Source organism: Danio aesculapii, chromosome 16 (genome assembly GCF_903798145.1).
Source record: "Danio aesculapii chromosome 16, fDanAes4.1, whole genome shotgun sequence".
Classification (NCBI taxonomy): Eukaryota; Metazoa; Chordata; class Actinopteri; order Cypriniformes; family Danionidae; genus Danio; species Danio aesculapii.
In genome coordinates, this window is record NC_079450.1 from 47763254 (window position 1) to 47776500 (window position 13247).

General features: G+C 34.4%; 1 protein-coding gene across 1 annotated transcript; it reads left to right on the forward strand.

Annotated features, from left to right (window-relative positions):
* The first annotated feature begins 9276 nt into the window (after nt 1-9276).
* gra (granulito) lies at nt 9277-13247 on the forward strand. Its single transcript, XM_056475974.1, has 7 exons — nt 9277-9332; nt 10391-10467; nt 10589-10629; nt 10735-10810; nt 11346-11455; nt 11602-11654; nt 11748-13247. Exons 1-7 carry the CDS (start codon nt 9283-9285, stop codon nt 11755-11757), a joined length of 417 nt encoding a protein of 138 aa, XP_056331949.1. The 5' UTR covers nt 9277-9282; the 3' UTR covers nt 11758-13247.

Below are 13247 nucleotides of genomic sequence, written 5' to 3' on the forward strand. Positions count from 1 at the left end.
TAGAGGGTTCCGCCAGTGTGGCAATGTGAAGAACCCTAAAAAGTGCCTCCAGGAACCTTTAATTTTTACTGTGTAATGAGGTTAAGTGATAGAAAATTTAATTAGTCCCCTATAATAATTATCATTTTCCTAATTGTACATGCCTGTGCATGTTTGTCTCTTTTTTTCTTCTGTTGTGGCTCATTTGTATTTTATCCTCCAAAATTACTTTTACATTTTCAACTTTTTTCACAATTTCCCTTACTGCAATCAAGTTAACATTTAGACACAAAATAGAAAAACACACACCAAATTTCACATCATTCTTAAAGCACAAATAAATATAATTAAGTAAATATTAAGTAAATGAACATCCATCTCATTTTTTTGGTCTCCACAATTGTCCTATTTAATTGTGATAAAAAAATCTCTTGGTTCCTTTAAGTGCTAGCTTTTAGAAGAGAGGTCCACCAGGAACCATTATAAAGGTTTATAGATTTTACAGTAACTCTTTTTTTGAAATTTGAGTTCCTCCAATAATTTTCAAAGTGCTTCGAGGTCTTAGTGTAAGGAAACAGTGACTCCAGAACCTCAGTATTGACAAAAAGTGCTTGTAGGATCCCAGTTACTGCAAAAGGGTCCTGCAAGTACTGCAAAGACTGTCAGTGGTTCCTCAAGGAACACCTTTTTGAGAGAAAGAGCTTTGAGGCACTTAAAATACATTTTGAAGTTCCTTGAGTACTCAACAGGGTACTTGAAGCACCTTTACTTTTTACAGTGCAGATTAAACAATGCTCTCTTAGAAAACGTTTTCACAATGTTTCATAAAACCAAAGTAAAAACATTCTCACAGTCACATTAGAGAAATGTTTTAAGAACATCATTGAGATGTGAGATGTGGAAGGTTCTTTGAAGAATGTTCTAGCAATAAGACATTTGAACAAAGCTAGCACATTTTATCTGCAACATTTTCAAAATATTTTAAGATTATTGAAATGGCATCAGATTAAACAATGTTCTCTTAGAAAACATTTTCACAATGTTTTATAATAACCAAAGTAACAAAAATCTCACAGCCACATTAGAGAAATGTTATACATGATTTCTTTTTAATAACCAGATAGAAAGACAATTAACATCCTAATTTTAACCTGTACTTATTAAAATATATAAAATGTCATGTTCAAAAACCTATTGCAGACAAATAAGTAAAACAAAGTGGTTTAAAAGATAGTGGCAAAGCACACAGACTTAAAGTGACAATTAATTAGTATTTCATACAGTTAGTAAAATTTGTATTATGTGTCAGCAAATTATTCTTGTTTTAAATATACCTGATTTTTAAAATTGTTTTCTTTTTTTTTATTTGTTACACGTTATGCAATGAGCACAAGAATGTAAGAAAATGCAGTGCTTTAAACTTTATTTTTCACATTGCTACAGTAAAATTTATATTTTAAATGGTTATAGAGAGTGTTTTGTGTCTGTCATATCGTTACTGTACATTTTGGAAACAAAAAATAAAACAAACAATGTCATTAACAACATGTAGAATATTTAGAGAATATTGTGACTTTATAGAAGACTTTCTGGGAACTAGAATAAAATACCTGCTGAAAGTGTTAGAGCATGAATGTTATAATATTTTAACAATGGTACCATTAAACGGGATTAGAATGTTTTAGAGAACATTTACCTGTCTTTTAAGATAATGTTAAAATAAACATTACGATGAAACGTTATAATAATGTTAAAATATAATGTTGTAGCAACACTGTTAAAACAATCCGTTAAATTAATGGAAAAATACCTGCAGCTGTGGTTGCCAGTAATCTACTGTTTTTAACATTTTACATTCGTAAATTCAGTTTACAGAATATTTCTGTTAAAAATACATTCCACAGTCTGTATTTTTCATCGAAACCACTTAACCCCTCAAATCCCAGAGCAAAATCCTCACTAGTGTCCTTACTACAGAGGGTTCAACACTCAGACAGTGATGAAGTTAATGAGATAATTAAGTGTCTAATTAAAGGAGGATTGATAATTATTGATGAACAACTGTTAACAGTAGAATCACTGAAGGAAAGAAAAACACACACACACACACACACACACACACACACACACACAAAAAAAAACAGCCAAAACCAGATGAAATCAACTGAAAATAAAACTCTAAATAAATGAATAATTAATAAAAAATAGGACAAAATATTAATCTCAGCAGAGATCATTAAACAACACAAACATCAGAAGCTTCATTTATTACTGACCTTTGACTTTATTTCTGTCACATGAACAAAAGCTCTTAATTAATTTTTTGTTGTTCATTTGAAGTCACCATGATGGAGGACAAAGTCTGCTTTATTTGGACTCTTCAACTACTTGTTCTGACGTTAGTTTTTATTTTGGCTGCTATAATTAGTTGTATTAGTCACACTATTTGAATAGCATGACAAACCAAAAGAAAAAACAATAAGTCTAATAAGATTAACTATAGTTTTGAAACCAACTTCACCTACTTGTGCTATCATTGGATATCTTGTCAGTATACGTGAGAAATGAATACCATATGTAAATGAAACCACTTGACCTACAGCAGCCAATATTTAACAGGTCGAAATACACCATTCTCTATGCGAATGTTTGATGGCAGAACTTAAAAACACACAGACATCAACAATTATTCTTAGAATCTCAATAATCGTGACAAACAAAAAATAAAAATCAACCCAGAAAAATACAAAACAATCTACTGAAATATTACCCCCCTTACTTTAAGCTACATAATATATTTATGCTGTAATGCATGCTGGGATTTTTGTACTATGCTGGCACCCAGCATCCATTGCAACATAAATTAATTAAGCAGCTTTTTTTTTTAAGCAACACTGGCTGAGGTTCATATCCTGATTCTTGATGTCTGTGTGTCTTATTGTGCAGCTGGAGCTCTCAAAGTTTTGTGCATGAAACATATTACATTTAAATTTCTTATTAATTCCTTGATAATTGTTTGTTGAACTTCCATGAAAAGCTGTAACGTATCTCAAACAATAATCAAATAAAGCTATTCCGTTGGCATCACTTAAAAAAATACTAGAAACTTTATCTGTAACGATTAAGTACACAGTATAGTTTCTCATGGCCTTTATTTGTTAAAACTGATGAGTTTCAGAAACACAGTGATAACAGCCAGAGAAACATTAAGATAGAACTGTAAAGCTTCAAGAGCCCAACTAAGGCAGCATCTGATCTCCATGATGGTGAGGTCAAATCAAACATTTTCAATAAAAACATAAACCTCTGTTTTTTATCAAATATTCTTGCAGATATGAGAGAATTGAAGTCAAACTGTAATCAGGAAAGCTGGTAATGCTGCTATTTATTGGAGTTGTTTAATCCTCTGTTTTTATTCAGTTGGTTTGGTGTGAGGCTGTGTAGTTTTATTTCTTGTTCTATCCTTCAGTGATTGGGCTTGTTAACAGCAGGTGTTCATCATTCAGTTATTTGTGGTCATTTAAGCTACGGTCACACTGGGCTTTGTGTGTGCGAAATTCTGTCGTGTGGCGCTGCGAAAAGGGGCGGGATCAAACAAGCTTATTAGACATTTAAAAAAGCGAGCGATTGCTCCATGTTTTACATTTTTGCCCAGAGAGGTCCTGTTTTGATCCTCAATTGCTCTCATGCAGTCAAGTGATCCGATTTAGCAGGTTAGAGTTCACCAAGCTTGAACTTTGCACCGCAGCAACATGCGAAACTCGACGCATGACCCCGCGTTTCCGGTCTGACGCATTCGCGTGCGTATGAATGGAAGTCTATGGGAAGAAAAGTCAAGTGTGACCGCACCTTTTAGCTGCGGTCACACTGGGCTTTGTGTGTGCAAAATTCTGTTGAACGGCGCTGCGAAAAGGGGCGGGATTAAACAAGCTTATTAGACATTAAAAAAAGCAAGCAATTGCTCCATATTTTAAATTTCTGTCCAGAGAGGTCATGTTTTGATCCTCGATTGGTCTCACGCAGTCAAGTGATGCGATTTTGCAGGTCAGAGTTCACCAAGCTTGAACTTTGCACCGCAGAAACCTGCAAAACTTGACGCATGACCCCGCGTGTCCGGTCTGACGCAGTCGCGTGCGTATGAATGGAAGTCTATGGGAAGAAAAGTCAAGTGTGACCGCAGCTTCACTCTGTCTAGTGGACTAAACTAATTGACTAATTTAGAGACTAGTGAATGAGGGTGTTTGGTGAGATTTCAGACACTCTGGTTAGTTTCTCGAAAACAAAGGTTAGATCTGTTACAGCTATTTTCCATATTTTGTACAGAAATGAGCTGTAAATCATTTAACAGGTTTTCACTGTAGATTGTACAGACTTTTACTGTTAAAATCATGGACATTTTTTAAAGTGAATGTTACTTCAAATCATATTTGGAATGTATTTAGAGAATGTTTTCCTACCATTAAAGAGAACGTTCTGGGAACTTAAAGAAAACTACCCACTAATAATGTTATAAGAATGTTAGAATATAATGTTCTAAAATTGTTACTAGCGAATGAGGTTAGAATGTTTCTAGAAAATGTTTTCCTATCTTTTAAGAGAATGTTCTGGAAACTAAAACAAAACTACCCGCCGAAAACAGTAATGCAAAATTGCTGGTAATATTCTCAGAACATGTAGAGAACTAAAAGTGGGGTAGCATACCACTCAGTGGAAACAGACCAAAAGCCGAAAAAAGAAAATGAATGAATGAATGGATTATCCCTTTAAAGCTGTTCGACAGAGCTTCTCAACTTCAGAAGAACAGCTTCTCAACTTGTTTCTGACCTTGTTTGATGTTCACTGGATAACAGGATGTGTAATGTGATTTGATTGGATAAAGACAGAAAAATGTGATAGACTGATAGCTCTATTATACCATGTAAAAGTTATTGCATGTGAAAATAAAATGACTTATTCATACATATTTTAAATATATTATTATTAAAATATTGCCCATATATGTCAATAATATATATAAAAAAACTAATTAAGTGTTTTATATTTATTTATTATGTACAGGACATAGGGTACAATATATATATATATATATATATATATATATATATATATATATATATATATATATATATATATATATATGTATAAATACATACAGGGGTTAGACAATGAAACTGAAACACTGGCCAATTTATTGTTGGAGTTTCCTGACTAAAGCTACGGTCACACCGGGCTTTGTGTGTGCGAAATTCTATCGTGCGGAGCTGCGAAAAGGGGCGGGATTAAACAAGCTTATTAGACATTTAAAAAAGCGAGCGATTGCTCCATGTTTTACATTTTTGCCCAGAGAGGTCGTGTTTTCATCCTAGATTGGTCTCACGCAGTCAAATGATGCGATTTCACAGGTCAGAGTTCACCAAGCTTGAACTTTGCACCGCAGCAACCTGCGAAACTTAATGCATGAGACCGCGTTTCCGGTCTGACGCATTCGCGTGCGTATGAATGGGAGTCTATGGGAAGAAATGTCAAGTGTGACCGCAGCTTACATCTGACAAGCCTGGTGGCCAATCTCTTCATTGATTGCACATTCCACCGGTGACAGCAGAGTGTGAAGGTTTAATTAGTAGAGTAATAGCACAGTTTTGCTTAAAATGTTGCAATACACACAACATTATGGTTGACATCAGCATTCAAAAGAGAACAAATTGCTGGTGCACATCTCGCTGGCGCATCTGTGACCAAGACAGCAAGTCTTTGTGATGTATCAAGAGCCACGATATCCAGGGTAATGTCAGCATACCACCAAGAAGAAGAACCACATCTAACAGGAGTAACTGGATGCAAGAGGAAGCTGTCTGAAAAGGATATCCGGGTGCTAAAGATAAAAACACAGTTGCCCAACCCACTGCTGAAATAAATGTGCACCTCAACTCTCCTCTTTCCACCAAAATTATTCATTGTAAGCTCCACAGGGTCAATATACATGGGCGAGCTGCTATAGCCAAACCTTTGGCCACTCGTGCCAATGCCAAACATCAGTTTCAATGGTGCCAGCAGCAAAAATCTTGAGCAGTGGACAATGTGAAACATGTATTGTTCTCTGATGAGTCCACATTCATTGTCTTTCCTACATCCGGGAGAGTTAAGCTGCGGTCACGCTTGACTTTTCTTCCCATAGGCTTCCATTCATACGCACGAGAATGCGTCAGACCGGAAACGCAAGGTCATGCGTCAAGTTTCGCAGGTTACTGCGGTGCAAAGTTCAAGCTTGGTGAACTCTGACCTGCAAAATCGTATCACTTGATTGCGTGAGACCAATCGAGGATCAAAACAGGATCTCTGGACAGAAATTTTAAACATGGAGCAATCACTCGCTTTTTTTAATGTCTACTCATCTTGTTTAATCCTGCCCTTTTTCGCAGGGGCGCATGACAGAATTTCGCACACACAAACTCTGGTGTGACCGCAGCTTTACAGTGTGGAGAAGACCCAAAGCAGCATATTACCCTGACTGTTGCATGCTCAGAGTGAAGCATGGGGGGGGGATCAGTGATGGTTTGGGCTGCAATATCATGTCATTCCCTAGGCCCAATACTTGTGTTAGATGGCTGTGTCACTGCCAAGCACTATCGAACCATTCTGGAGGACCCAGTCCACCCAATGGTTCAAACATTGTATCCTGAAAGCAGTGCTATGTATCAGGCTGATAATTCACCAATACACACAGCAAGACAGCTGACAGAGTAGTCTGATGAACATGAAAGTGAAGTTGAACATCTTCCATGGCCTGCACAGTCACCACATCCAAATATTATTGAGGGACTTTGAGGTGTTTTGGAGGATCTTCTTCTGCATTGTATCTGTTATTCCCAAGACAAATGTATAATGTACTGGCTGCAACAGAAGGCCCTACACCATAGTAATTTCACTTACATTGTCTAAACATTGTGTATATATATATATATATATATATATATATATATATATATATATATATATATATATATATATATATATATATATATATATATATATATACAGTTGAAGTCAGAATTATTAGCTCCGCTTTGATTTTTTAAAATATATTTCTCAATTGCTGTTTAACATAGCAAGGAAATTTTCACAGTATGTCTGATAATATTTTTTCTTCTGGAGAAAGTCCAATGTTTAATTTAAAAAAAAAACTTCAAGGTCAAAAGTATTAGCTCCTTTAAGCTATATATTTTTTCGATAGTCTACAGAACAAACCATCGTTAAACAATAACTTGCCTAATTACCCTAACCTGCCTAGTTAACCTAATTAACCTAGTTAAGCCTTTAAATTTCACTTTAAGCTGTATAAAAGTGTCTTGAAAAATATATAGTCAAATATTATTTACTGTCATCATGGCAAATAAACAGAGGGGCTATTAATTCAGGGGGGCTAATAATTCTGACTTTAAGTGTATATATGTATATATACAGGGTTGGGAAAAATACATTGAAATGTATTTTAAAATAAAACACCAAATACCTCAATGTTAAGTGTATCAAAATAAACTAAAACATACTGCAGCCACATGTATCAAAATAAAATACAGTATTTTTTTATTTTAAATATACTACAAAATCCAAACTTTACTAGGTACACGTCCAACTGCTTCGTTAATGCAAATTTCAAATCAGCCAATCACATGGTAGCAACTCAATGCATCTAGGCATGTAGACATAGTCAAGATGATCTGCTGCAGTTCAAACTGAGCATCAGAAAGGTGACTTAAGTGACTGTTCTGAGTATTTCAAAAACTGCTGATCTAATGGGATTTTCACAAACAACCATCACTAGGGTTTACAGAGAATGGTCCAAAAAAGAGAATCTATCCAGTGAGTGGCAGTTCTCTGGGTGCAAATGCCTTGTTGATGCCAGAGTTCAGAGGAGAATGGCCAGACTAGTTCGAACTAATAGAAAGGCAATAGTAACTCAAATAACCACTCGTTACAACCGAGGTATGCAGAAGAGCATCTCTGAACGCACAACACATCCAACCATGAGGCAGCAGCAGCGGAAGACGACACCAGGGAGAGGGGTCTGGATGCAGACCTGGTGCAGTGCAATCTGAGCTGCATCCAATGCTTTTTAATGGGCTCACCTAACCTCACCCCTAATCGTCACAGTGACGTCACTCACTCTATTTAATGCATTGTGTCTGACATTGCATCGCTGAGTGATGCAATCTCAGCTTGCATCATAAAGGTTGCATCCAGACACTATTGACACCAGGTGTCATGCCTGTCACCTAAAAAGAGGAAACTAAGGCTACAATTCCCACAGGCTCACCAAAATTGGACAATAGGAGATTGGAAAAACGTTGCCTTGTCTGATGAGTCGCATTTTATGTTGCGACATTCGGATGGTATCAGAATTTGGCATCAAAAAAATGAAAGCATCCATCCTGTCTTGTATCAATGGTTCAGGCTGCTGCTGGTGGTTAGGGTTAGTGTGGGAGATTTTTTTCTTGGAACACTTGGGAGTTCTGAGCCCATTAGTACCAATTGAGCATTGTTGCTGACCATGTCCATCCCTTTATGACCGTGCATCCATCTTCTGATGGCTACTTCCAGCAGAATAAAGCGTCATGTCATAAAGTGCGAATCATCTCAGACTGATTTCTTGAACATATGACATTAAGTTCACTGTACCTAATAAAGTGGTGTACCTAATAAAGTGGCCGGTGAGTGTATATACACAGGGTTGGGCAAAAATACATTCATTCATTCATTTTCTTTTCGGCTTAGTCCCTTTATTAATCCGGGGTCGACACAGCGGAATGAACTGCCAAAAATACATTGAAATGGATTTTAAAAAATTAAATACCAAATAGTACATTTTTTCTATCAAATAAACTACAACATTCAGCCACAACGTATCAAAATAAAATACAGTACTTTTGTATTTAAAAAATTCTACAAAATACTTTTACTATATATATATATATATATATATATATATATATATATATATATATATATATATATATATATATATATGCAATATTAACGCTTGTAAACAGCCACAGTTTAATATTAATTTTTTAAATAAAATACTGCTTAACGTTAAATGATATAAAACAGGCCTAGCCTAATTCTTTTATCGGTGATCTGCAATTTAAGAAGTTATTCATACACTATATTAAAGTGAATAACGAGTTCCAATGAGCAGAAAAATATTTTAGATATGTGTAAGAGATAATGGGAGAGGTCAAGCAAAGTGATAACGGACATACAGATGAAGAGTCACGAGCTCGAGCGGAATGATTTTGTTTAAAAATGACAGAGGCAGAGAACGCGGTGAATGAAGCTGGAAGCTTTGAGCACATGTAAGTAGTCTGCATTACATTTAGTCGTTGATTTTGGACAGTTTTTTTATTGTTGTTACATTCTTCTGAGTTACTTTTTGTCTGTCGTGAAGACTTTATGTTGTAAACAAAACTACACTCTGAAAGGAAAAGTTCGCAGTCATCGTGGCTAGCAGCTAGCACCGATGATGATGATGATACCGGTTGAGTTAGAGTTCACATCAGCTATATTTGACATTTTTAACATCGGATTGTGTGGTTCTTTGTTTAGTTTGACACAGCTGGACTTTTAGATAATTTAACCCGACTCATGCGTCGTGTTAAATATGAAAATTGACTCAGATTTGCCTCATCGTTTATTATTTTCCAGTATTTTTTTCTTCTTTTTTTATTAACGTTATTATTATATTTGTGTGTGTGTATATATATATATATATATATATATATATATATATATATATATATATATATATATATATATATATATATAAATAAAATCTTTTGGTAAGTTAGACTACAGATTTGAAAGCATCACCTGTCAAAGACTGGCCAGCATCTGCCTCAGTTAAATTGCAGTGGAAAGTTTATCTTTTATTGGTATGACAGGATGATATTGTATAGCTACCATCTTATCTAACTAATAACCGAGACAGTCTGTTGCTGTGCTATAAATAATCAGTATTTAGTTAAACCTTTATGGTCATCCGAAAATGTAAGTACATATATACATATGTATACATGTATACCTTACCATATATAACATGTATACCTGACCTTACAAACGTAGGAAATTGATATGAAGACCCACAAATAACAGATAATGCAATTTTTACTGAGCATTAAATATTGAGGATCATCTGAAAATGTATGAAGACTATATTTTATTTGTAATTTTGTGGATTTTTAGATAGAAAATAATTTATTCAGAAAATTAAAGTGTGTTGCTGATTTAATGTTGGCTCTTGTCTTGACATTGAAATCAGTTTAATACAAATTATACTGGAAATGAAGACATGTGTTTGTTACTTCATGAATGTTGGCTCACACATTAATGTGCTGCAATGCTTTCCCTAAATTAGAAAAATGGATGTGTCAAAAAGGATAGTCAGACACCTGGAACCAGCGAGACCACTGCGCCGTTTTCGCTTGAATCAAGGTACACAATGTGAACATTCACACAAGGTTTGATCACTGAAAATGCAATTTCATTTAATGTCAGTTTTGTTAACTTTTGTGCTTTTTGTGTTTGTATCTCTCTTTGGACATTTCAATAATAGTTTCTCAAAGCTATGCTGAGATTAGACCAATAGAAAAGCCCGTAAGACTAATTTTATTGTTCTCAGATAATATTTTCATGCTTTGGATTTTAATTGTTGATGCTGGATGGTTTATTTTTGTCTGGTAACTGTTTTACTGTTAACAGGATAACATTATTACAGTAGAGAATTTCTATGAAATCCTGCACCTTAACAGCAGCGAGACCCAACAAAAGAAGAAAGGTAAGTGACCGTCTCAGAATACATTTCGTATTGCTGGGTTTAGACTACAAAATGTCAGCTTTTTGTGAAAGTTTTACTTGTTGGATCATTTACTGCAGTGGTAGTGTATTGTGAACTTCTAAGTGTAGGAGCATATACAAGGAGCATAATAGTGATAGTCGTGGAGCCAATCACAGTTATATCTGTTTATATATACCTGGGCAAGTTTAAGCACATGTAAGCATATAACCTCAGCTCTCAGTTCCAAAAACATCGCTAACATTTGTAAGCAGCCAATAGCAACTTGCGCTCTGAACATAACCCGCTTTCATCTGTTTGTTGATTAATGCATTGCTGTGTGTGTGTATGTATATATATATATATATATATATATATATATATATATATATATATATATATATATATATATATATATATATATATATGTATATGTATGTATATATATATATATATATATATATATATATATATATATATATATATATTTATTTATTTTTTAATTATTATTATTTATTTATTTATTTTTTTTTTGTAGTTGAAAGAATTTGCTACACTCGGGATTTCCTAATTAAGATGGCAAACAGTCCAATGTCTAAGAAGAAACCTGAGTTTTTACCAGATCATCCAGTCGTTTTGGAGAATAGAGTGAGTTGTTTTCATAATTGATTGAATTGTTTATTTTATTTTTGTACTTTATGAAACACAGATTTGTCAGAAGATGACTACAGGTGTGGTATAATGAAAATATATCGCAAAACTTGTTCCGATTCACATCTTTTCACTTAAACTAGAGACCCAGTGACCTGCCCAGATACTTCTCCACCATTTACAACAACAAATACTTGTAAGTGCCCTCACCAAACTAATATCACAACCAATACAAGAATATGAGTATTTGACATAATAATGGTTTCACTTATCGACTTTTTTTTCATAGGTCTGACTAAATTGGAAAAATTGTATTGTTTTGTTTTGTGTTCTTCTTAAATTGCTCTAAAACGGTGACCAAAGTGGGAAGTCTTCAAAATCATTTGAGTTCACAAGTTAAAGTTATAAATGCTATAAAAATGCCTTAAGCTTCACAATAAAAATGTAGGTTTTGTAAAGACAAACATTATTTTAAAAATGAAAAAGTCCTTTTCTCAATTTCTGAACATAGTTTGTTTTCTACATACAGTTGGAATTTCACTTATTGTTTCTAACCATCTGACAGGTTTGATGTCATACTCAGGCTTTTGAACCTTGCTAAATATTGTATATGTTGTGTTAATACACTGCTTTATTGATCTGATGTGTTAAAGTTCAGGTTATAGCTTGAAGTGGGCTTGGAGTGTTAAAGACTGAAGTGATGTGCACCTTAAACTACTGACCTATTTTTAACAAGTTCATATGTCTGTGTAAGACTTCGAGAATCACTCTGGAATATTTTCTCTTTGGACTAGATATTATAAGACCGAATGCAGTTGGCAAGCAAAATGGAACTGTCACTTTGACCGTTATTAAACCTGTTGATCTGTAACAAAAAGATTTTGTTAAAGGAACTCTCCACTTTTTTTTTTTAATTGGCTGATATGGTATGGTTAAACAGTTGAGTTTTACTATTTTTGAATCCATTCAGCCGATCTCCAGGCACTTTTAGATTAGCACAAATAGTTGAATTAGTTCAACCCGTTAGCGTCTTGTCAAAAATTTGATCATTTTTCTATTATAAAGCTTGACTCTTCTGTAATTACGTTGTGCACTAAGACTGACAGTTGCTATTCCTTAAGCCGATATGACTACGAACTTGTTCAGGTGTAATAATCAAGGAACTTTGCTGCCACACCATGACTGCAGTAGGTGCAATATTACGCAGCAACTGAAAATAGCCACCAGCCATATCGACCTAGAAAATAGCTACTTTTCTTTTTCTACCAGAAACTACATAGTCAAGTTTTAAATATGACAATTATTTTTTATACATTTTTAAGCAAGATGCTAATGGTCTAATCCAATTCAATGATCTATGCTAAGCTAGGCTAAATGTTTTTTTTTCCGCTATATTGGTTGAATGGATTAAAAAATGGTTACACTCAACTGTCTTAACTTCAGGGGAGTTGTAATATTTAGCCTTTTTTTACGTGCAGTGTTCCTGTAAAGTTACGCGAGTTATTTTCCATTTTGCTAGCACAACACCTAAAATACATTTGTCTTCTTGATATGAGTGTGTGTGAAATGTAATTCAGTGTTGTGGATTGGAGTGCGGAAGTATTTGTAACAGCACTGTAGCTTTTCAGTAGTATTAGAGATTACTTTAAAAAGGTTTGATTATAGACTCTGGATCTTGTGCAAGGATCCTCCTCAACCATTTGCACATTTGGGCAAAGGCAATATTTATATCACAGTGTGGTGTAGTAGCTCTTTGAATTTATTCCACTCAGTAAAGAATTGTCTTTTA